Here is a 27,508-nt window from a genome sequence, read left to right as displayed (position 1 = left end):
TGGTTCGAGGGGGAGACGGGTCAGATAAATCCTGGGGTAGGGGGGGGGAGACGGGTCAGATAAATCCTCGGGTAGGTAGGGGGGGGGTGCCATCAGCGACAATTGATTGGAAGGAATAGATGGTCGGGGAGAGGTAACCGGCAATTGAAGCCTGGACAAACGCTTCAAGATAACAAACGGAGGGGCGGCCCGTGTCTGGGTTTCATCTGGTCTCAGACGGACCGGTTTTATTGTCCGGCAGGCCGGTCTCCGGTTTGTGGGTGGCATAGCTAAACCAATCAAATTAGCTACCTGAGACGTACTTACACACACGTACACATACACATATATATACGAACCAACCGTGTGCCTTAGAAACTCTGCAAAACCTCAGATCACACATGGCCCAATACACACACACACATTAAACGCGCTGTTTTGAAACTGCTCGTGTTTAAAAACTTTTTAAATTCCACCTTAAGCGTTCAATCCACAATAACAAAAAAAAATGATTATGTCGTTGTTGTTTTTTTTTTATTTAAAAAAAAAATTACCGATGTTTTTAAACCGTCAATGTTTGCTGTAAATTACCATAAAGTTATGCCAAAATATTTTTTTGTGATGACGTGTGTATGTGCTGCTATTTAAATTACTGGAAGCATGTCCGATTATATGTGTATCGTAGACACATACCAAGAAACATATAAGCAGTAATCAGTATAAGATCTAAAAGCTCTTGGTAATAAAATCCTTGTGTCTGTATCTTTTTGTATTATAAACTATGCGAGGAAATATACAAAATGTTGCTGTTTCAAATTATAGGCGTTTCAGTGTTGAATGCATCTTTTAAAAATATTTCGCGAATAAATCGATATATTTTCAATGAATTATTTCAACCTTAAGTATATACATTTGGTTTAAGTTTTATAACCTTTTTTTTAATAATAAACAAAGTTAACAAAGTAATTGCCATAAGCATGACTCATATTTTGCAATACTATAAAAAATGTATGCTATCGCAATGCTTATACATTAAACTATATGATTATCGAAATTCTTATACATTAACTAGTCTAGTGTATTGTTGATATTTTTCAATCTTGATGGAAGTGTCGCAAAGTAAAGCCCCTCAGCCTTGAGAACAGCTGTCCCTAGTGTCACCCACGGCTCAGCAGACTTTTCTTCAGTTGGCCATCCATATCCAGTCCAACTCAAGCGTGAGATTGCCGGCCGCCCTTCTTACGTAACATGACCGAATTACCTCACACAATCCCGCGTCATCTTTACAGCAAGGTCACGTCTGCTCATACTCAAGGCCACTTCTGCCAGCACAACAAATTTTAAAATTTGCCCTGACATTTGAATGATGCACTTCGCCTATCGACCCCCCCCCCCCCCCCCTATCGACCCCGCCCTCATCTGGAATAACAAACAAGTTATCCGTCCTTGATGTGGATCGCGAGTTACTTCCCTGTCATAATTATGTCGAGTTGAGTACTGTTGTTCCACTATTGCTGGACAGCCACTGCGGGGGTACGTTAGAAAACAGATCGATGTGGGGGGGGGGGGGGGGGGGGGGAGTGACGTCAGGGTCTACTTCAGAGCCCCCCCCCTCCCCCTCATGGTAGTTATGATTTTTTTTAACTAGCCTGCACGTGCCGTGACGTAAGACTTGCTCAAGGCTGTTTTATAGTGGTATAAACTTTACACTCTCCTAATTGGTGGTCGATAGATTTTTGCACTGTTTGAATTGGTTCGTGATAGATTTTTAAACTGCTCAAATTGGTCCTTGATTTGCCCCGGCAGATGAGGCTCGATAGCTGGGGACAGCAACCCACCCAGGACAAAATCAAACAACTGCTGCTATGTAGTTTTTTCTTGGTTTTATAAAGGCTATGGAAGCAAATCCAAAAAGAAAAGCAGGCTGAAATCGGAGTCAATGGCATGTATGGTGCAAAGCAAGTTGACACGTAACGCTTAATTGTGTTGGAATCCATTCCAACACTAAATTAAGAACGAAGAAGGTTTTTGATGTATGTTCCACGGTTTGAATTAGTTCATGATAAAATTAATACCGTTACGATTATCAGGAGGGGATATCTACCCCGGGCTGTCCTTTTTGTTCCCTCAATAAATAAACCAGTGGAAGTACGGGACCCCACTAGTTTTATATGCGCAGACCCACCCTTCTTAACAGTTCTTTCGTCCGAATAGACAAAATCTAATCGTGAATCATATGATTCGGTAGTGTGTCTTGACCCCCGCCGAACCCCTAAGACAGACTCACCTAACCCACGGGAAGTTCGATGGAACACTGGTCAAGACTTATTTGACTTAGTACTCTTAGCTCCTTATGGAACATAGGGCCTCCACCATTTCCTTCCTTCAAGAACCACTGATATATGAATTAATTTTAAGTATGGCGTGCCTGTAGAGACACCCCACCGCCCCTGCCTTTTGTCTAGTGCTCCAACTGCCCCGTGTGGTCACCCACATTCTCCCACACATCTCTCTACCCCACACATCTCTCCACTCCACACATCTCTCTACCCCACACATCCTAGTCTTCTGTAGACATCCACATTCTCCCACACATCTCTCCACACCACACCTCTCCACTCCACACATCCTAGTCTTCTGTAGACATGTGTGCCTGTTTGTTAACATATTTTTTTTGTGCACTTTGTAAAACTTAAAAAACAAGATGAATTATTTACGTTTCCCTGCCGGCTATTCTCAGATACAACTTGAATGGGCTTATAGGGAAAATTCTAGAACTATTTTTATACCAGCTTACAAATTAAATGTAACTCTGACACCAGATACAGATGAGTACTTTTGGTTCCCCCACATTGTCTGCAGTGCTAGGTGTTAACATCATAGCACCTCCAACGAACAATTTCCGCCCTTTTTTAGGGTCGGAAACTCGCTAGGAAACGGAAGGGTTAATTTGATGCGGCTTTCTCCTTGTGGGGTATTTTTTTTTATTGTTTTTCCTTCATACAGGTGGAATCTGGCGACATTTTGTTCCTCTGACGTCATCGTTTTAAGGTTAACGCTATGCGCGGTCCATTAATCAACCAGCGATTTGACGATTAACACATTGAGCCGACGATAAACAGATACAAAGGATGATAAATAAGCTTAATGGATGAAAAGCTTAATCCGTGTCACTTTTTTATAATCTTTATCCGGATTTTCACGAACGGGATGCATTTTCGGAAGCCTAAATTGATTGCTTCTATTTTGGCATGTTTCTTGGTTATTTTTGTTTTTTATCTAATTTTTTTTTTTTTGCGACTAAGTCGTCATTGCGATATTTTTAAAAGTTCCTTTCATAACAGTAGTGGAGCTGCTATATTGTAGGGAGTGGAGCTGTTGAGGATGGGGTGTGTAAGTCTTATCCGTTAAAATGGGCGGAAAGAAATTGGTTCGTTGGGTTATCTTCGTATTTTTTTTTTTTAGAAATTTCGAAACGTGTCAGCTGTTCCGGGATTTTACAAACATAGCAGGGCATATCTGCCCCGTGGCAGGGCAAATCTGCCTCACTGGGCATTATCAGCGGCTACTGTCAGAGTTTGCGGTTCGCACCTGCTTGTATCAGGGTAACGATCGGTTGGGGGTGGGGGTTGTGGTCGTGTCACGTGACGTGTCTGTTCTATCGTCTGCTGGGGTAAGGCAAGTAACTGATATATGTGTGTGGTGTGTGTGTGAGGGGAGGGGGGGGGGGGTGACCTGACGTGGGAGATGCCAGATTTACCAACTATCCCAGGTTTTTCTCAAAGCGTGGGGGGGGGGGGGGGGGAGGCCACATTTTGTTTTTTGGTAATTTTTTCATTAAGATGCCAATATACTATACTGTTTGCCGAACATTTAACCACAGCTCAACTAAATTTTGTTAGGATTTATTCTAGTTGTTTACTTTTTCTACATAACACACAACACACAAATATACATACCCATCCATACTTATCATGTTTATCTAACTACATAAATTTAATGGTAATATTTTATTTTAGTTTCTAGCTATGTGTAAGACACTTCAACAATATCTATCTATCCTATAGCTATATAAAACATAAATACATTTCCTGTTTTGCAAACTGTCTTTATGCTCTCTATGCTACCCAAGAAATTATCCTATCTTGTGTACTAGCAAAGCTCTGTTTGGGGAGGGGGGTGTCGATTGAAAGAAAATGTGAAACATAACCCTCTTACACTTCTCATATTACGCAATAAAACTATCCTCTAAAATAACTCACACCCCCTACTCTCACATACCACACCTCCATTCCACCACACCTCCACCCCACACACCCTACCCACACCTCCCCACCCCCACACACCCCACCCTCACCTCTCCACAGGCCTGTTTCCCAGTCTGGCCCCAGTCACTTCTGGAACATTTGATAGAATTATTGCCACCATTCCCGCCAGTTTTCCCCTCTTTAACATCGACTTTTCAACAATTGATTTTTTTTTCTCCACCACCGTACCCAACCATTTCTCGACTACTTTTCGCTCGCAGCAACGTATTTTTTTTTCTCTCGATGACTCTGTACTTACATGTACCAAGTAGTTAGCACACCCTCTTCAAAATAAAAAAAATATACAAATTGATGTCCAAAAATTCTTGCATGTACTCGTGTGGTGTGTGTATGACATTTTGCTGTATGATGACGTCACGCTGTTATTTTGCAAGACTGGCCTTGTCTGTGGTTTAACGTCATACTGTCATTATGGCAGTCGACTCTGTCACAGGTCATACTGTTATTATGTAACCACATCAATTCATATATGTTACATGTCATATGTCGTTATGTAACCGCATCATTATATATGTTACAGGTCATAATGTTATTATGTAACCACATCAATTCATATATGTTACAAGTCATATGTCGCTATGTAACCACATCATTACATATGTTACAGGTCATAATGTTATTATGTAACCACATCAATTCATATATGTTACAAGTCATATGTCGCTATGTAACCACATCATTACATATGTTACAGGTCATACTGTTATTATGTAACCACATCAATTCATATATGTTACATGTCATATGTCGTTATGTAACCGCATCATTATATATGTTATATGTCTCATACTGTCACTGTATAACCACATCTTCCCCTGTGTTACAGGTCATATGTTATCCCCTTGCCCAGAGGGGGACGGAAGCTTCCAGTGTGTTCAATGTCCCGAGAAGTCGTTTCAACCCAACGAGAATTGGATTAGTGACAAATGTCGGCTCAAGTAAGTTCTCATACCTATCCATACATATATATATATATATATATATATATATATATATATATATATATATATATATATATATATATACTCTGTTTCTAATCCGCTATTTCAGTGGGGGAGGGGGGGGGGGCGATGTCCATTTATTTAAATACCCAAATGCAAAGCGTTTGGTCGTCAATGTTTAAGAATTTATCACCCAACAACGTATTGATCTCCCCTTGGCCCGTGCTTAACATGGTTGTTTCCCTTGAAGATTAAAGAAAGAAAAAAGAGATAGCACATGAAAACATAAAGGGAATTAATGACAGCGAGCGATCTTCAACGCCTGGAGTTATGTCTCCTTGTTTCTCGTTTTTTGATTCCATACTTCAGGTTGCGTGAAGCATACTTGTATACTTAAGAGAAAATGTATACTTTAGAAGAAATGTATACTTTACACTTGAACGTTGTCAAGAAATAATAATTACAATGATAAGTATCTTGTAGGAGAAAGCAGGTGTATTTCTACTCGCAGTGCTATTAAAAACTATAGATCAGGGCGGTCATTACTTTTGTACTCGTTTTATCAAAGGTAACATGTAGAGAGCAAATGTAAAAGTAAGCCTGCGTGGTCGTTAATTAGTTCTATCGTAACCAAATCATGCGGGATTCGAACCCTGATGGCGCTGCATCTTGGCCAACCTGTACCCAGTGGAGCTTATATGGAACCTATTTGGTGGATTTGATTACTCACGCCCTACATCTCATGCACACCCTTTATATCCACACCAAAGAAATAGTTTTTACGTGAAATTTTATCTGTAGTGGTGTTTAGAAGTAGCGTTGTCTTCGACAAAATATAATAGGATGTGATATTCTAGTGATAATAATATGTGATACCCTGGTGATGATATGTGATACGCTAGTGATGATTTGTGATACTGTGCTGATACTATGAGATACTGTGGTGATACTATGTGAAACTAGTGATACTGTGTGATACTATGAGATACTGTGGTGGTACTATGTGAAACTAGTGATACTATGTGATACTATGAGATACTGTGGTGATACTATGTGAAACTAGTGATACTATGTGATACTATGAGATACTCTAACAATGCGTAACACTGACGCAACAATAACCTAGCACTAATCAATCGAATATATACTTGTAAATACCTATCAGTTTCATATATATATATATATATATATATATATATATATATATATATATATATATATATATATATATATATATATATATATACCACTCGTTTGTTTGTAAGGCATTTAAAATAATCATCACAAACTTTAGTTTAATTGTCACATAAAAGCCTTACATTTCACAAATTAAACCCCTGTTGTGTCGGTGTTTGAAATGTCAAGATTAATCTTACATAAATGTCACTTGGAATTGTCGTTCCTAATCGTCATTAATTTTAGTGCTGGTGTTTGTGATTGATCGAACAGGCAGGGGCAGGGAAATAGCGGGGTGGGGAGACAACTCGATGTAACAAAGAGGGGGGACGACTCGCCATGGCAGGAAAGAAAGTATAAACTCGCCATGTAGGTGAAAACTTGCAAGGACTGGAAGACAAAACTCGCTAATGCACAGAGGGGAGAATACTCGCCATTGTCAAGGGAACTAACTTTCTATTCAATGAGAAGACCAATTCGAATGCCTTTCACCTCATAAACCTGGACGACAAGAGCCGTTTGAATGCAAGAGGCGAAATGCGAGGATTTTTTTTTAAGTGGATTCGCTGTGAAGCGAAGGAATGGTTTATTGTCAGTGGTGCGGGGATGTAATGAGATTTTAAAGGAGAGATGTTTGCGGCTTTGGTCGTGGCTGCAGAGGCGTAGCGACCCCTCCCGGCGCCCGGGGCGAACTTTCAGTTTGGCGCCCCTCCATATATATATATATATATATATATATATATATATATATATATATATATATATATATATATATATATATATATATTATATATATATATATATATGTGTGTGTGTGTGTGTGTGTGTGTATGTATGTGTGTGCGACAGTCTGGAAAAAAAATGAACAATTAAGCTGATTGTCGTTCCCTAAAACTTCACTCGACGCCAATAAAATTCCCGTTAAGATGCATTATCCTTTAAAAATGATGATTAGTAATATCAGAAAAAATTAAAATCTTAGCGGTGCTGATTCGTTTTGGCAAAGAGTGTCGCTTCCCACCCACTCGCCCCGACAGTCTGCTATTTTACTGATCAGATAGCGATTCAAGAATCCGTGATATGTATTTCTCTTTAATGCAGTGATCCAGGCAAGATATAATGCAATCAAGTAAAAGTATCAGATCTCTCTCGATGAAGTTGAGAGAATCGTAAGAATCGTACAAAGAACTAGTCGCGTTATTACTTATCAAAACTGGGTAGTGAAATCGTACATTAAGTGTTAATACAATTGATTTCTTTTCTAAGTGTTAAAAGAGTTATCTAGTCACCGATCCAGTACATATCCTGCGGTTTTTGTTGGTGAAAAAGTGCCCCACCATCTTGCACACAAATGGTAGAGTGGATTTTAAACGTCACTAACTCTTTTTTTATGTTACACAATCGTAAAATACGCTTTAGTTCAATGTGTTTCTCTTCTGAGTGATATCGGTTATTTATTCCTTGATCCGGTGTGAATTTTTCCGATTTTAGTCTTCGAAAAAGCGCCCCCCCCCCCCCCCCCCCCCCCACCCATCTAGGAAAGCTGGAAAGCGGTTTTTCCGGTCACTATTTCTTAAGGATATACGTTTTACAGTTACACAATCAAGGTAGAAACAGTTAAATCAGTATGCAAGGGCTCTCAGCCGTTACATTTCTTTACTTTTACTGTTTATAATTCAAAACTGCAGCCATAAATGAACTTTAATAAATTTTTTATACCCCTTTTGGCGCCCCCCCCAAGGGTCGGCGCCCGGGGCGGCCGCCCTCCCCGCCCTCCCCTAGCTACGCCTCTGCGTGGCTGGCTTTCATCACGTCCGTCTTGACGCCCCCCCCCCCCCCCCCAACCAACTTAACACAGGTCAGCAATACAGTTCAGCACCATAATAAACACATCTTAGTATCATCAATATATATTATCATCATTAACACAACTTAGCATTACCAACACATCTAATCATCACAAACCAATCATACACTATAGTCCAACCTCATAAACCATCACCAACATACCGTACCATCTTTACTAACACACCTTAACACCAACACAACGTAACATACACCAAAACAAAATAACATACACCAACACCAACACAACATAACATTCACCATCACCAACATAACGTTACATAATCATCACCAACTTAACATACACCTTCATCAAAACACAGTAAAATACATCTTCAACTACCCATCTTTACTACCAAATCACCATCCTAGCACACTCCCCCATCCTAACACACTCCCCCATCTTAACACACTCCAACATATCAACACCCCCCATCTCAACACACTCCCCCATCCTAACACACTCCCCCATCTCTACATCCCCCCATCTCAACAAACTCCCCCCATCTCAACACCCCCCATCTCAACACACTCCCCCATCCTAACACACTCCCCCATCCTAGCATACTCCCCCATCCTAGCATACTCCCCCATCTTAACACACTCCAACATATCAACACCCCCCATCTCAACACACTCCCCCATCCTAACACACTCCCCCATCTCTACATCCCCCCATCTTAACAAACTCCCCCCTTCTCAACACCCCCCCCCCAATCTCTGTCTTAACCCACGCACCTCGGCTCTGATCCGTAAAATATTGTAGCCAGAGGAAACTCTTGAAAAAATCGATCCAAATTTAATTACCATTTGAAGATCTCCTGGCTTCGATCTTGGCTCTCAAACTGTGAGGGATGAACCCCGACCACAGACCGACAAAAAACTACATGACTTAATCCTTTGTATCACCAAACCTGCATCCACCCACTGATAAATCAGCCCGGCTAGGTCAGAAACAGTTACCTTGCCCCTACTTTAAGGTCATGACCTTATTCACTTGCTATAAATAGACATTGATCGCTGCGCATGTTCAGTCTTACTAAGTGCAGTGTTCTAATCCATATACTAAAATAACTTGGTTTCTTAGGAGGTAATTGATCCCGGGGACTTATCTTTTGGTAACGAAAAACATAATTACTTTCCTAAAATAAATTAATTTTCTAGGCTAGTAGGTTGAAAAAGGGAGTCATTATAGAATTAGTAAAATAATTAAAGATTAATTACGGTGGGTGTAGCATAGAATCACAGGCTAACTTACACTAACGTGTGCGTAAATCTTCGCCTGGTTTTGGAACAGGAAATACCTCGCTAGAACATCGATAGACTCCTGCGTCTTTCTACGGGTAATCAATTCTGCGATGTTTTAATATCGTTTCCTTAATATATGGTCTTTGTTTCCTTCTAGATGTGGTCTTTGTTATACTCCAAATATGGTCTTTGTTCCCTACTAGATTTGGTCTTTGTTTCACTCCAAATATGGTCTTTGTTTCACTCCAAATATGGTCTTTGGTTCCTTTTAGATATGGTCTTTGTTACAACCTAGATGTAGTCTTCGCTTCCTTAATATGTGTTATTTGTTTCATTAATGTGGTCTTTGATTCCTTTTAGATGTGGTCTTTCTTTGCTCCTAGATATGGTCTTTGTTTTATTCTAGACGTGCTCTTTGTTTCCTTAATATGTGGTTTTTGTTTCTACCTAGATATGGTCTTTATTTCATTACAAATGTGGTCTTATCCTTGGGTGTTAACAATCCATATCAGTTACACAACTACACGAAAAATCTGATGCTATGAGTTGTTTACAACATTTCTTAGCTGCCGATTCATCCAGATAACATCCATCTTGTTTTTATCCACACAGCATCCATAATAATACAATCACAACATCCAGCCATTGTTATCTACAAACTATCCAATCGTAAATACCCCCTCCGCCATATCGAATCATATTTAATCAAAAGAACAATAACATTTCCCACCGTAAGATATTATTGAGCTATAAAATTATGTTTACCCCAGCCAGACACCCCCCCCCCCACCCCTTGTGTTCCTGTTATCTTCATCTCTTTAACTAGACAAGACACGACTGATAAGTTTATCTGGAACTAAATCTATTTTTACCTGAAAATTCCTTCAGCCTTGTTTGATTGCATTACAAAGATTACATTTTTATAAGCTAGCCTTGCCCAGGGAATTTCATTATATAAAGATAGCCTTTTTATAGGCAAGCGTACGGTAAGCTATTACATTATAAAGATTGCATTCGTGCAAGCAAATGTCTGTCTTGATGTAGCATTAAAATGATTACATATTGATTGTACCACAGGTAGGTTTTAACATACCTGATACCAAGAGTCACGTGCTAACATACCAGTAACCATTCCTCACTTTAAAAAAAATGTGTGTGCCCAACTTTAGAAAAACATAAACGTCTTTATTTTATTAACAGACATAGCGATTTTCCCATCAGTAAATCAAATTTAAAAAAAACAAATTTATTCGCGTTATCTTCCTTTCCAGTCCAAGTTAAAGTTATCTAATCCAGCTTTCGTTTAACCCAGCTGCCATTAAATTTAAAAAACTGAAAAACATCAGCATCATAAGCCTTTGAACGTAAACCCCCTCTGTTAGATACCAAATGTACAATGTATTTTTTTTTAATTAAGCTAATATCAGTGGCGTAGCCAGGAATTGGTCATTGGAGGGGTTCAAACATTTTTCCATATGTATACAATCATTTATATATATATATATATATATATATATATATATATATATATATATATATATATATATATATATATATATATGGGGGTCCATGAGAGGTGTTATAACCCCCCTTTGCCTACGCCACTGGCTAGTATTGTAATAATAGGACATCTGCCGACCATTTTGGATCCCAGCTACAAATTGTAAAGAGTGCTCAGAGTTCACAAATTCCAGTGTTGTAAAATCTACTATCCTTTTTTGCAACACTGTTTATATTTTATTTATTATGTCTAGCCTAACACTGCTCATTACTAACTCTGTTGATGGTATCAGCCCACCCACCCTCCCCGTATTCTGACCTGACGCTATAAAATTTGATGAAATCACCTCTCAGCCTGGTCCAAAAACCCCTCAATAAACGGCCCATAACTCTTCCTTCGTCAACACACAGTGGCCGCCCTTGTAAGCTTTCACCAGACTCAGACCTTGGCAGGCCTTGTCAAGCCGACGTCACGGCTCTTTCCACACCCATCAAGGGAGGCAACTTGCAGTTTTGACGACGGAAAAGCAAGCGCTAGACATAGCCAGATTTTTTTACGATTTCTAAGCCAAGCTAACGTATTCCGAGATTGACGAATGGATCAGTTAGGAGTTGTTTTTTTTTTTTTCAATTCCCCGAGTGGAACAATCAACGGACAAAATCTTCGACACGTGCAAACATTGTGTTAGGTTTTTTTTTATCAAGGAAAAAAATTAAACTGGTTTATTTTCCCACATACAGGGAATTCGACAAACAATTTTTTCCCAATTTATTCTGTTTTTATTTTATAAATTGAAAGTTAAAAAGAAATTTATACCCATCGATTCGCCAAGTAAGTAAAAACTTAAAGCGGTTGTTGCGTTGGTTCAACTATCTTTGTTGTGGATGGGATTAATATAATGGGTTTTTTTTTCACTTAACTGTGAGTACAAAAAGTTTAAAAGGATTAGAATCCACGAACTGAAACGGAACGCTATCGTCCTTCAGTTTAATTGAGGAACTATTTCTTACATCTTTCAACTAACTTTTAATCAAAACAGGATCCATCTCCCTTCACTTATATGCACTCACATACATACACGTACTGCGTATAAACAAGCATAACAGCGATTCTCTAGAACTGTTTAACTCCATTTTTTTTCTTCGATATTTTTACACCGTTGTGTTCTAAACACACCAAGGTATCATGGCATCAAATTTCGTGGCCATCATTACACAACACTTTAATTTTACCAATTCCTTAATATAGAAATGTTAAGGAAAACAAAACATTAAAGCCTTGTTGTGAAATATTTTTTTTTTAAAGTGGAGTTAGAAATGTCTGGTTCTGGGAAGCGAAATATGTATATTACATACACTCGCACACACACGCATAACTAACCTTTCAAACTAGTCATATCCCTAGAACATGCACACATACACACATCACATTTATACTGTAAACCAGTACCGTCCCTAGGACACGCACACATACACACATCACATTTATACTGTGAGCCAGTGCCATCCCTAGTACATGCACACATACACACAGCACATTTAGACTTTTAACTGGCCCTATACCTAGTACACGCACACATACACACAGCACATTTAGACTTTTAACTGGCCCTATACCTAGTACACGCACACATACACACAGCACATTTAGACTTTTAACTGGCCCTATACCTAGTACACGCACACATACACACAGCACATTTAGACTTTTAACTGGCCCTATACCTAGTACACGCACACATACACACAGCACATTTAAACTTTTAACTGGCCCTATACCTAGTACACGCACACATACACACAGCACATTTAAACTTTTAACTGGCCCTATACCTAGTACACGCACACATACACACAGCACATTTAAACTTTTAACTGGCCCTATACCTAGTACACGCACACATCACATGTATACTGTGAACCAGTACCATCTCTAGGACACGCACACATAGACATTACATTTAGACTTAACACCAGCCCTATCCCTAGTACACGGACACATACACACATCAGATTTAGACTTAACACCAACCCTATCCCTACTAAACCGTGTAAACCACGGCTAGACTATTGACCCTGAACCAATGAGTGCTCCACCTATCAATGTCTCAATCACCAATCATCGACAAGCCTCGTTTGACCCAAGCACGCGCAGATAGGCATCAAAGGAAGAATGGGATTAGGCAAGAATCCTGGCTGATTGTCAGTTTACAATACCAGGTTAATGAGCACATTTAATCAAGCCGGGCCTTCATCTGATATGGAAGATTAAGGTCACTTGAGCTACCCTGTGTCAATACGCATGTCTAGGGCTTTGGCCAATCGGAACTCGGCTTTTCAGATTGTTGGGTGCGAAACCATTTTGATGAGAGTTCTGTCCCTTACTTTCCCTTAGTCTGTTTAATAGACCATGTCTGTGAAGTCTATGCTTGATCAGAGGTATCCACGACTTTGGGATCAGGTATTCTTTTGATTTTGAAAGTTGTTTTTTTTTCAATCTAGATGAAGTAGAGTTGGTGTATTAAGTCTGATATAAATCGATTTTTGGTCTGTTTACAAACCGTCAAGAGTCCACCCAGCTTTGATGGGTTCCTGACTTTGTTCATGAAAAGTAAAGACAGCATGGTATAATACAGGCAATGCTATGCGCTTATAAGCCAAAGTTAAAGAAACTGATCAACTCTACTTCAACTTTGGTCTGTTCTCTTCTTTCTATTGATTTGCGAGAGTTTTATCTGTCTCCGTGATATTCGATCCCACTTCTGTAATCTTGTCCTTTCGAATTAACCAAACGCTTGTACGCCAAGTTGTCAAACTAAACATAGCCCCCCTTTCTCCCCCACCCCCCCCCCCCCCCCCCCCCGGCCTGTGGACGGCTCTAAGACTTTATTACCGCGTGTCGCGTGAGTCTAGCCAGCAATCGCGCGCGCCGGAAGTGATCAGCACCTCCTACTTCCTGTCAAAAAGGCCGGGGTTATCGATCTTGTGTGACGCGATAAGATTTGCTGCTCGACCGTCAATGCTTACGGTCGATTGGCGAACTGCTGGCTCGTGGTGTAGCCACTGACTGGTAGCCGTGGCGTAGCCACTGGTAGCCTGTGGTGTAGCCACTGGTAGCCTATGGTGTAGCCACTGGTAGCCTATGGTGTAGCCACTGGTAGCCGTGGTGTAGCCACTGGTAGCCTATGGTGTAGCCACTGGTAGCCGTGGTGTAGCCACTGGTAGCCTGTGGTGTAGCCACTGGTAGCCTATGGTGTAGCCACTGGTAGCCTATGGTGTAGCCACTGGTAGCCTGTGGTGTAGCCACTGGTAGCCTATGGTGTAGCCACTGGTAGCCTATGGTGTAGCCACTGGTAGCCTGTGGTGTAGCCACTGGTAGCCTATGGTGTAGCCACTGGTAGCCACTGGTAGCCTGTGGTGTAGCCACTGGTAGCCACTGGTAGCCTATGGTGTAGCCACTGGTAGCCACTGGTAGCCTATGGTGTAGCCACTGGTAGGCTGTGGTGTAGCCACTGGTAGGCTGTGGTGTAGCTAATCGCAGCTTATGTGGTCGCCACAGCTAGATTATGTTCTAGATATAAAAAGCTTGTATGGTAGCCACTGGTAGCTGCCCTTAGCGTAGCAGTGTAGCTGGTCACAGCTTATGTCGTAGCGACAAGTAGCTAGTCTGGTAGCCATAGTAAGTTTTTGGTGTAACTACGATGTCTCCATATTACCAAATGACCACCCTGTTCTTAATTTATGACCACCCCTCTTGAGCGGAAGTTCATGACGGACGGATGGTAGAAGATGGCGAAGGAGAGCGGATTCAATTTGTCTTTTCATCCCTCACTTGTCCCCCATCCATCCCTTGATGTATTAACACGAGTGAAATTGATTCCTGTGAAAACCGGCTATTTATTCACAGACAAGGGCGATAACTTTGATATTACTTCCCTTTGAGTTCCTGCCCTTTCCTCCCCTTCCTATTTTACCTTTGCCTTTTTTAACACGAAAAGTTTAAAGGAAACAAATTATCTTTGCCTTCTTGAGGGTGTGAGTGGTGTTTAAATGTTTCCTGAGTAGACTATAAATAACATGGCGTTTACAGTGTATGGGCCGAACTTAGCCCACAGTATCAACATAGCCCAGTATAGCCCACAGTATCAACATAGCCCACAGTCTCAACATAGCCCACAGTATCAACATAGCCCTGTATAGCCCACAGTATCAACATAGCCGACAGTATCAACATAGCCCAGTCTCAACATAGCCCACAGTATCAACATAGCCCACATTATCAACATAGCCCAGTATAGCCCACAGTATCAACATAGCCCAGTATCAACATAGCCCAGTCTCAACATAGCCCACAGTATCAACATAGCCCAGTATAGCCCACAGTATCAACATAGCCCAGTATCAACATAGCCCACAGTATCAACATAGCCCACAGTATCAACATAGCCCAGTATCAACATAGCCCAGTATCAACATAGCCCAGTCTCAACATAGCCGACAGTATCAACATAGCCCACATTATCAACATAGCCCAGTATAGCCCACAGTATCAACATAGCCCACAGTCTCAACATAGCCCACAGTATCAACATAGCCCTGTATAGCCCACAGTATCAACATAGCCCAGTATCAACATAGCCCACAGTATCAACATAGCCCAGTATCAACATAGCCCAGTCTCAACATAGCCCACAGTATCAACATAGCCCAGTATAGCCCACAGTATCAACATAGCCCAGTATAGCCCACAGTATCAACATAGCCCACAGTCTCAACATAGCCCACAGTATCAACATAGCCCTGTATAGCCCACAGTCCCAACATAGCCCACAGTTCCAACATAGCCCACAGTATCAACATAGCCCAATATAGCCCACAGATCCAACACAGCCCACAATCCCAGCAGAGCCCACGCGGCCCTGAGCCCACCATGCGAGCCACAAAATAGCCCAAACCCCACAAGAAAAAATTAGCACATAGCCCTCATGTTACACATCTTACACGCCCAAGTCCAAAGCCCTAATTTTAAGGTAAAAAACAACAACTGGAAAGGCTGATGTACACCAAAAAAAAACTAACATTTCTTGTTTTTGTTAATAATGGAAGCTAGAAAACATATTTTTAAAAGCTACGCACCAAAACTGAAACGCAAGTAAACTTAGTGCGAAACAAGACGCAGCTTGAACGTAAACACAATTTTTCTTTACACACCCAAACGACCCAATCCACTTGGTCAAGAAAATACGTACAATTTTCATTCATTTTCTTCATTTTAGTTTAAAGAAAAACACTTATCCCTTTACACTAGAAACTCGTAGTTTGTGGTTATTTATACATTCTCATTTTCGTTTCTATTTTGATTTTTTTTAGTTGAAAAGCGCAGGGGGAAAAAAGCTGGTTTTAGCACGAGTTATTCCTCTTAATTATGTCAGAGTTGTTCCTCTTGGTTATCTTTTCAACCCCACTTCACGTAGTCTGTGTGCCAAGTGTTCTTGTGGATTTGTCTTGCTGGTAGTTTGTGTTTCCCATCAAACATCAGTGGGGATGTTACCTCGGATGTTACCATCACAAGTCGATCACACCGACGTTTGGGGGGGGGGGGGGGGGGACAAAACAAAACCTTGTGGCAAAGTCTTGTTTGCCTGCATCGTTTTACTTGCGGAATAATGTTCTGGTATTGATAACAAATGGTGTGGGGGAAAAGTCATTGAACACTCACAAAATGGGTGGGTGGATTGGTGGATGGAAAAATCAATGTCTGTATCTATATATATACATATATATATATATATATATATATATATATATATATATATATATATATATATATAGATATATATATATAGATATATTTATATATAGATATATATAGATATAGATATACAGATAGATATAGACATATATATATATATATATATATATAGAGAGAGAGAGAGATAGATATAGATACAGATAGATATAGACATATATATATATATATATATATATATATATATATATATATATATATATATATATATATATATATATATATATATATATAGCTTGTCTGTATAATTTCACTGTAAATATTTAATGATTTATCCAAATATAAATCACAATAAGAAATCGATAAAGCTACGTAATTTGTGTCCGAGGCCGAATCTTTTTTCTGTAATTTAATCTCCATCTCCCTCCGTATTCCCGCGGCTTGAATTCATCGATAAATTTCATATTTGCAGTTCTGGCTTTCAAAATGAACATTGCTCGCTAATTCAATCTCCCCCAATAAGAACGCGATAGAATAAAAAAAAAAAGGTATTCAACCCTCCCTTCTTGTCGTCAGCTAATAAAATCCCGCTTTCGAAAACACTTTCCCTGACTGGCGAAGACCCCTGGACGACCGGTGTCGTTCTCTCACTGTCTACCCCGTCAATAATATCCTAGGGTGAAATTAATTTCTACTCACCGGCCTCCCAGTCTGGGAGAGTTCTAAGGCCAGCTTAGCGGTGCCACGGGTAATGAACACTCGAGAAGACCGTGGACGGGGTTTAATCTTATCCCACGCCTCTCCAAGACTAAATCTGATGCTGGGAAGATGAGGGTGGTGATGGGGGGGGGGGGGGGAGAAAAAACATTTCTATCCGGTTCCTCTTTGGGAATCAATTTGTACGACAGCTGCTAGAAGAAATGGGGTATCGATGGTAATCGATGGGGGTGTGGGGAGACACGAGCTTCTATGGTTACCATGGGTATACCATCATGTTTTGTCATGGGTATACCATCATGTTTTGTCATGGGTATACCATCATGTTTTGTCATGGGTATACCATCATGTTTTGTCATGGGTATACCATCATGTTTTGTCATGGGTATACCATCATGTTTTGTCATGGGTATACCATCATTTACCATGAGTATTTAATCTTTTACCATGAGTATAGCATTATTATGGGCATACCATCTTTTACCATGGGTATACCATCATGATTTATCATGCGCATACGCATCCGTTATCATGGGTATACCATCATCTTTTGCCATTGGTATACCATCATGTTTTGTCATCAGTATACCGTCATTTACCATGGCTATATAATCTTTTACCATGAATATAACATTATGTTTTATCATGGGCATACCATCTTTTACCATGGGTATACCATCATGATTTATCATGCGCATACGCATCCGGTATCATGGGTATACCATCATCTTTTGCCATTGTTATTCCATCATCTTTTGTCGCCATAGGTATCAGCACTTTTTGTAAACCATATCTTTTTGGGTATACCGTAATATTTTGAAGCTATAGCTATTCTGGTACAAAAACAATGCTTTGGAATCCCCATTCACCATTCATCTTTGAGATTCCTAGAATTGTTTGTCCTACACCAAAACCTTGTGTTAGCCATTAATATTTGCGTTAGTTGAAACCTAGGCAGATGACGCTTATCTGCCGGTGACATCAACCTATCTAGGAGAGAAAACTTTAAAAATTAAACCACTGCTCCTTGGTAGATGTTTCTAGTTTATAGACATTTGAAGCACACCCAGAAAATAAAGCAGGCTGAAGTTTGAGTCAATGCCATATGCTGCATAACAGTTTGACATGTGTAAGAAGAAATCCCCTGCAATGTTATTATTATAGAGTGAAAGGGTCGACGTTTGGTTTAAAAAATGTACACCGTGTATGACTGCCTATTTTTCATGACAATCTGTACAGAAGTTAAACAGGGAAAACAACATACAGCTATACAAACTACGGCCACTAAAAAAATTTTGACCCGTTTATTCTTTTAATACTTGAGTATACTTTTTATCTTACAGGCAACAGTGCAACAAACCACACATGAAATACAAAGACTTTGGATCAACTGTGAAGGACGCTACATGTGCTTGTGCCGATGGCTACCACTTCCCTAACGAGGACCAGAGGGCCTGTATACCCAACAAACGCTGTCCTAAAGGCACATACCACGGGATATATGGTCAGTTGTAGGCCAGAGGGCCTGTATACCCAACAAACGCTGTCCTAAAGGCACATACCACGGGATATATGGTCAGTTGTAGGCCAGAGGGCCTGTATACCCAACAAACGCTGTCCTAAAGGCACATACCATGGGATATATGGTCAGTTGTAGGCCAGAGGGCCTGTATACCCAACAAACGCTGTCCTAAAGGCACATACCACGGGATATATGGTCAGTTGTAGGCCAGAGGGCCTGTATACCCAACAAACGCTGTCCTAAAGGCACATACCATGGGATATATGGTCAGTTGTAGGCCAGAGGGCCTGTATACCCAACAAACGCTGTCCTAAAGGCACATACCACGGGATATATGGTCAGTTGTAGGCCAGAGGGCCTGTATACCCAACAAACGCTGTCCTAAAGGCACATACCACGGGATATATGGTCAGTTGTAGGCCAGAGGGCCTGTATACCCAACAAACGCTGTCCTAAAGGCACATACCACGGGATATATGGTCAGTTGTAGGCCAGAGGGCCTGTATACCCAACAAACGCTGTCCTAAAGGCACATACCACGGGATATATGGTCAGTTGTAGGCCAGAGGGCCTGTATACCCAACAAACGCTGTCCTAAAGGCACATACCACGGGATATATGGTCAGTTGTAGGCCAGAGGGCCTGTATACCCAACAAACGCTGTCCTAAGGGCACATACCACGGGATATATGGTCAGTTGTAGGCCAGAGGGCCTGTATACCCAACAAACGCTGTCCTAAGGGCACATACCACGGGATATATGGTCAGTTGGTGGACTGTGGGGTTTATGTATGGTCAGTTGTAGGCCAGAGGGCCTGTATACCCAACAAACGCTGTCCTAAGGGCACATACCACGGGATATATGGTCAGTTGGTGGACTGTGGGGTTTATGTATGGTCAGTTGTAGGCCAGAGGGCCTGTATACCCAACAAACGCTGTCCTAAGGGCACATACCACGGGATATATGGTCAGTTGGTGGACTGTGGGGTTTATGTATGGTCAGTTGTAGGCCAGAGGGCCTGTATACCCAACAAACGCTGTCCTAAGGGCACATACCACGGGATATATGGTCAGTTGTAGGCCAGAGGGCCTGTATACCCAACAAACGCTGTCCTAAGGGCACATACCACGGGATATATGGTCAGTTGTAGGCCAGAGGGCCTGTATACCCAACAAACGCTGTCCTAAGGGCACATACCACGGGATATATGGTCAGTTGTAGGCCAGAGGGCCTGTATACCCAACAAACGCTGTCCTAAAGGCACATACCACGGGATATATGGTCAGTTGTAGGCCAGAGGGCCTGTATACCCAACAAACGCTGTCCTAAAGGCACATACCACGGGATATATGGTCAGTTGTAGGCCAGAGGGCCTGTATACCCAACAAACGCTGTCCTAAAGGCACATACCACGGGATATATGGTCAGTTGTAGGCCAGAGGGCCTGTATACCCAACAAACGCTGTCCTAAAGGCACATACCACGGGATATATGGTCAGTTGTAGGCCAGAGGGCCTGTATACCCAACAAACGCTGTCCTAAAGGCACATACCACGGGATATATGGTCAGTTGTAGGCCAGAGGGCCTGTATACCCAACAAACGCTGTCCTAAGGGCACATACCACGGGATATATGGTCAGTTGTAGGCCAGAGGGCCTGTATACCCAACAAACGCTGTCCTAAAGGCACATACCACGGGATATATGGTCAGTTGTAGGCCAGAGGGCCTGTATACCCAACAAACGCTGTCCTAAGGGCACATACCACGGGATATATGGTCAGTTGTAGGCCAGAGGGCCTGTATACCCAACAAACGCTGTCCTAAGGGCACATACCACGGGATATATGGTCAGTTGGTGGACTGTGGGGTTTATGTATGGTCAGTTGTAGGCCAGAGGGCCTGTATACCCAACAAACGCTGTCCTAAGGGCACATACCACGGGATATATGGTCAGTTGGTGGACTGTGGGGTTTATGTATGGTCAGTTGTAGGCCAGAGGGCCTGTATACCCAACAAACGCTGTCCTAAGGGCACATACCACGGGATATATGGTCAGTTGTAGGCCAGAGGGCCTGTATACCCAACAAACGCTGTCCTAAAGGCACATACCACGGGATATATGGTCAGTTGTAGGCCAGAGGGCCTGTATACCCAACAAACGCTGTCCTAAAGGCACATACCACGGGATATATGGTCAGTTGTAGGCCAGAGGGCCTGTATACCCAACAAACGCTGTCCTAAAGGCACATACCACGGGATATATGGTCAGTTGTAGGCCAGAGGGCCTGTATACCCAACAAACGCTGTCCTAAAGGCACATACCACGGGATATATGGTCAGTTGTAGGCCAGAGGGCCTGTATACCCAACAAACGCTGTCCTAAAGGCACATACCACGGGATATATGGTCAGTTGTAGGCCAGAGGGCCTGTATACCCAACAAACGCTGTCCTAAAGGCATATACCACGGGATATATGGTCAGTTGTAGGACGGTGGGGTTTATGTATGGTCAGTTTTAGGCCAGTGGTGTTTATGTATGGTCAGATGTAGGTCAGGGGTGTTGGTTGTATGGTCAGTTGTAGACCAGTGGTGTTTATTGTATGGTCAGTTGTGGGCTAGTGGTGTTTATACTATGATCATTTTCAATTCAGTCTTTGGTTTAATACTTAGTTGTTTTTAAGCTCAGATTTAGAATAATTCAGTCAGTTACAGCACTAAATATTGCACTAAATTCTAGTTGCAATGTTTTTCTCAAAGATTCCTTAAAGAATAGTATATTAGGGGCTTTAGAACTTAAAATATTACTTGTGCAATTGTTGACACAATTGGCTTATTTTAATAATTTTTTTATAGCCTAATTTTTTAATATATAGCATGTGTTCTTTATATTTTATGTACTGTGTGTTTATCTATGCATTGTGTGATTAAAGGATACATTTTGTACCAGTTGTATGTGTGTGTTTTGCGACTTAATAGATCTATTAATAGTTTTGCCTTGTTTTCTCAGGCAACTGTGAGAAATGTTTGGACAGGGGAATGTACTCTGACACATCTGACACCATGAATAAATGTAAACCACTTACAAAGTAAGTTTTTTTTTTTTTCTGTTTGATTGCTGTAGCTTATCTGTCTACAATTTTCAAAATCAGTGCTCAGTTTTTATTCACTATCTTTTTAGTTTCATTGTTTTGGACTAGTCTTAAAATGCTCCATTTTAATATTCTCTGTGAGCTTATCATATAAATCTACTATTTTAAAAAAAAAAATCCAAGTTTAAAAAAAAAAAAACAATTGAAAGGATAATAACATTAGAGCAATGTGTGTTGTGTTTATAAATAGATGTGTATTAGTTTAGTGGTGCTGTGTAGGACATAAGATAAATATGATTTGTTTACTTCAGCTGTGCTAAACAGAGCAGGTGTATTTTAACAGCCAGTACTGGAGAGGCAGACAACATTTGTGGGCCTGTGGTCAAAGGTAGGCAACTCTATGTTTGCACTTCATAAAAATACATCAACGCATATTTTTTTTTTTGAATCATTATATTAAAAAATTTATGGTTATTAAATATTATACATTTTCATTAAAAATCTATTATTATACATTTTTTATTTATCTACAATTTTTTATTAGATTTTTTTCTTACCCTTTAAAATTAATTTTATTCTCTGTTTGGTAGTTTATTGTATATCTTTTCAAAATAAACCTGTTTCTGTTCGCGTCAATCTCAAGTCAACTTTTGTAATTTCAGATCTGACGACGTGTGAGGAGCTGAACCACCACGCCTCCCCCTCCTCTGGCATACTGACCTACACTATTGTGGGCGGGGTGGTGGGGGCCCTGGTGCTGTTCTTGGTGCTCATCCTCATCTTCTGCTTCAGGCGGCGGCAGCTGCGGCGCCAGTGCAACCAGCGCGCGCTCACAGAGACAGAGGTTGAACAGCTGAGGGTCAAGGTCGTTAAGGACAGCGAGAGGGACCCAGTCTTGTTCAAGAAAGGTAAATTCCATTTTTTGGTCTCATAGATTCCTTATGTTAATTTGCGAATCTGTCTTTTTGTTGAGAAATAAGGTAATACAGTATCTGGTCTAATTTGAAATGGTACCATTAAATAACAAAAGATGAGAAAAGATTTTTTATAAACATTGCTCCTATAGTACCTAAGGTTTAGAGATGAAAAGCTAAAACTAATTATTACTCATAATCAAAGCTTTTTAACTCTTGTGGTGGGTATTAATTTTAAGAATAAATTATACTAAATGTTTAAATTATATTGATCCAGCCATATTTAACAATTAACCTTTTACCTTCCAGTTTTATCCACATCGTTTAGTTTTATTGAGGAGAGAATTGACCGCCAAATCTGGACACTCGCACAAGAACTTTTTAGATCCCATCCAAAACAGGGGCACTTCGAGTTCATTGTTGACAAATATAAAGGTAGATTTTTTTTTTCTCTGATATAGCCTTACATAACAGTGTAAACATACAACTAAGTTAGTTCACTTTTTTTCTGAACAGTTGACTATTAACACAACTGTTGACTATTTCCACAACTGTCAACTATTTCCCACAAGTTTTGATTATTAACACAATCATTGACTATTAACACAATCATTGACTAGTCAGAGTTGCTGACTCTCCACATCTATCAACCATTAATGCAACTGTCAGCTATTCCCAGAACTGTTGACTGTGAACACAACAGTTGACTATTTCCACAATTGTTTCCCAATCGTTTGGTTCTGTGTCCACAGACAGCCAAGCCAAGTACACCATTAACGGCTACCTCCAGGAGTGGAAGCTGTGGAGAGGGGAGAGCAAGGACACAATATCAGAGCTCTTCAGGTGCCTGAGGGTGGTCAAGAGAGACGACATTGTCAATGAAATTTGCATGTGTCTACGCAAAGATGTTGGTGAGTTCAGTTGGTTCTCTCTGTGTTTTGTGGGTCTAAATGTTTGCTCTTAGTGTCAAAATGGTATACGGTTTAATAGATATCAGGGAATATGTTTTTCTTAATGGAATGGTTTTGTACAAGAGTCTTTATGGTTTCTATGACTTTATTATTTGTAATGTCAGTTGCCATGGACTGTCTTGTTAAGATTTTGGTCCAATCCAGTATCAAAACACTAATCCCTTTGATGAGAAGTCACTTTCCATACCCAGGCTTAACTAAATCTGGTCGAGATTTTAGTTTATCCCAGTATCCAAGCACTAATCCCTTTGATAAGTAGTCAATTACCATACCCTATCTTCCATAATCTGGTCAAGATTTTGCTCCATCCCAGCAGTCATTTACCATACCCAACTATCTTAAAAATAGTGTGTAGATAAATTTAAAATTGATGGCTTTTTATTAGTTCCCAATAGTTGTATTGTTTTGTGTTTCGACTTTACAAATAACAAACAACTGATTGAAACAAATAAGTTTGAAATGTCTAAATAACTAAAGATGTGTTTTATAATGTATTATTTTCTCCCCATTAATTCCGCCTTTATTTCTCTACTGCTGTAGACTACCACACAGACATGGACTACCAACACGGCTACCACAAACAGACTCTGACAGACGAGTGCGTCTACATCTTCTTCCCCTGCTGCTACCACAAGAACGAAAAGTCTCCATCCACACCACTTGGGAGCGTCGTCGTCGTAGAAAACGATGGTGGGGAAGCCGGTACCAAACTCCTGGCTATTGCGACAGACGATATAGAGGACGGCACTGACGAGGGCACGGGTGGGGTGCGGCCACCACCAGGGACCTTCTACCGATCCCACCCCTCCCCCAGTGCCCCGGCGCTTGATGACACAAACACTGCTTTTCCTCCGCTAGAAAATGTCAAGTTTAGTCGCCAGTGGTCTCAGCCTGTTCAAGCTACTTCTTGAGTTTAAAAACAAACTTGAAGACATTTTAGATCCAGTTCCACAAGAGTAGAACCAACAGGGGAGATCACTCCCAACAAAGAGATGAAACATTAATGGCGAGCATGAAGTTCATTCAGTACAAGTTCTCCGACGCTAGCAGCTCATTCCTGATACTGCAACTTGTCGAACTGTGGATAAATTTTTTTTTTTTAATTAAATCAGCCAATCAGAGTTTTTTTTATCTAAATTTGTCATTTTTATATCTATTTTTTTTTTATTATTATGATTTTTGTAGCTATAATACTAGGCTATTATTAACTCTTGGTCATGTGACCAGCCAAATATAACTTACAAAAATGTGCAGTGATACAGCATTTGTGATTGAAATGTGTTTGTGTGTGTGACTATTTCTATGTGAAAAGTACTGGCTACTAGCTATGCCTGTCCATGGCATGTCAATGTCTGCCAGTGATGTGTCTGTTAACGGTGTCAATGTCTGCTAATGTCAAAGTATAAATTATACATCTTGACGTGTAGATATGTATAGCTTACCATTTGTGTATTATATTCTAACTAGCTTGACACATGCTATCACACTTCACAGAATACAGGTCAGTCCCCAGTGACCATAGTTTAATGAAACATGAGAAAATGGTGTGCCATAGATGTGACATTAGTAGAGTTCATTTTGTACATTCCATTGTATTCTCATTTTAAAAGAAGTCAAAAGTTAACTGCTTTTAACATTTTTAATGAATTTTTTTTTGTATATGCAATGAATTTGTTCTCTATTTACATTTTAACGCCATCTTTTAAAAATAGTCCCACACTGAAATAATAAGTAAAAACCAAATTAGCCTATAATTTATAATATCCAATTTAAGAAGAAATATATAAAGTTTTATCTTTCTATTTTTTGCACAGTTCATGTGGAGATGAAGATGTTTTCTATATCTTGAGCTATGATTATCAATATGCTTACTGCACACAATATGTAAAACTCTATACTCCTTCTCCCCCACTCTCATTGAATAAAGTCAGCCAATTTGTGTTCAGCTAGTTTGTTTTCTAATCATCTCATAATTCATTCACTTATTGGTTGTTTATTTATATTCCATCTCATTTGATTGGCTGTTTAACATTTCAGTTGGATTGGTTGTTGCTTTTCAGTGAAATTGGATTGGCCGTTCATGAATAAAACTGATATTTGAATGGTATTTGTGTGTAAAAATGAGGACTATAAACAATTTGATGAATGAAATTAAATTTTGTTGCAAATTACAAAATACATCAGAAAAAGTCAAATAAGATTGGTGGCTCATTCAATCATCACTTCTTTTAAAAACAAAAATAAAATTGTATTCAAAATATGACCATAAAATTAAGATTTGAATGTAACTGTTGGAATTTGAAAAACCTAATGTATGCTCTTTTTTTTTTAACTTCTTATCACAAATTTAAATCTGGTTTTTAGTTTAACCAAAACCATACTTCTGTTGTTTGTTTTTATAATTTCCTTCATAATTTAGCTCATGTGAGTGACAGAATTACTCTTGAGCTAAAATCATAGATTTGTTTCTTTATTACAAGCACAAATTATTCTGGCTTTGATTTTTTTTTTGGGTTGTCATGACAACAGCTTTATTTTGTTTATGCATTTATGTACATATATCTCTGTTGCTGGTACAAAATACTGTGGTCCCATACGATAGTCATATGACTTATTTTATGTGGTCCCATAATATATTAGTCATGTGACTTGTTTAAAAATTTTGACTTTAAAAATCACTGAGTGTGAAAAAACTTTTTTTTTTCTTTTTTTTTTATCAAAAATGAAGATTTGGTTAAAAAGTATTACGTGTTTCATTATGTTTTGATAGTATGTGATATTTCTGTTGATCTTGATATGACCCTTGACCCCTGAGTGCCATCACTGTGTTACTCAACAACTTCACAGGTGATATGTGTCGGATACTGCGTCAAAATATAAAGTGACATTTTGTTTTCTGTGATTTGATCAAAGTCCTGATCTTTGTTGTGTCTGATGGGGGGGGGGGGGGTGTAAGATGTCCTGTCAATGAAGACATGTCTTGTCAACTTAAGACATGTCTGAATAATTGCCAGACATTTGTGAAAAACAAATTATTGTCAACTTGTATCTGTAAGTGGGCACAGGTTTCTTTCATGATTTAGGTATCTTGAGTGATTCAAGTTGCTTATATGATTTGAGTTTCTTATATGATGTAAGTTATTTGAATTATATAAGTTGCTTACATGATTTGAGTTTCTTATATGATGTAAGTTATTTGAATTATATAAGTTTCTTACATGATTTGAGTTTCTTATATGATGTAAGTTATTTGAATTATATAAGTTGCTTACATGATTTGAGTTTCTTATATGATGTAAGTTATTTGAATTATATAAGTTGCTTACATGATTTGAGTTTCTTATATGATGTAAGTTATTTGAATTATATAAGTTGCTTACATGATTTGTTACTTGAAAGATTCAAGTCCCTGTAATGATTTAGGTTACTTACATGATTTGAGTTACTTAAATGATTTGAGATGTATGATAGGACTATTGAGCTTTTGTGGTTTTTTGGTGCCGGATGTTGTAGATTTGATGGTGCA

General features: G+C 39.8%; 1 protein-coding gene across 1 annotated transcript in view; it reads left to right on the top strand.

Annotated features, from left to right (window-relative positions):
* Positions 1–26,924, top strand: part of LOC131946180 (uncharacterized) — a 62,364-nt gene extending 35,440 nt beyond the window's left edge. Inside the window, exons 3-10 of the mRNA XM_059306832.1 lie at positions 5,134–5,245; positions 18,827–18,987; positions 22,016–22,094; positions 22,409–22,485; positions 22,760–23,005; positions 23,321–23,446; positions 23,764–23,922; positions 24,523–26,924. Coding sequence (XP_059162815.1) covers positions 5,134–5,245; positions 18,827–18,987; positions 22,016–22,094; positions 22,409–22,485; positions 22,760–23,005; positions 23,321–23,446; positions 23,764–23,922; positions 24,523–24,893 — 1,331 coding nt within the window. The 3' untranslated portion in view covers positions 24,894–26,924. The remainder of the gene's footprint in view (positions 1–5,133; positions 5,246–18,826; positions 18,988–22,015; positions 22,095–22,408; positions 22,486–22,759; positions 23,006–23,320; positions 23,447–23,763; positions 23,923–24,522) is intronic.
* The last annotated feature ends 584 nt before the right edge of the window (positions 26,925–27,508 follow it).

The sequence above is a fragment of the Physella acuta genome, unplaced genomic scaffold (genome assembly GCF_028476545.2).
Source record: "Physella acuta isolate Inbredline_101_S28 unplaced genomic scaffold, ASM2847654v3 ptg000547l, whole genome shotgun sequence".
Taxonomy (NCBI): Eukaryota; Metazoa; Mollusca; class Gastropoda; family Physidae; genus Physella; species Physella acuta.
The sequence above is the reverse complement of the archived record's forward strand: the minus strand, read 5'-3'. Positions and strand labels throughout refer to the sequence as shown.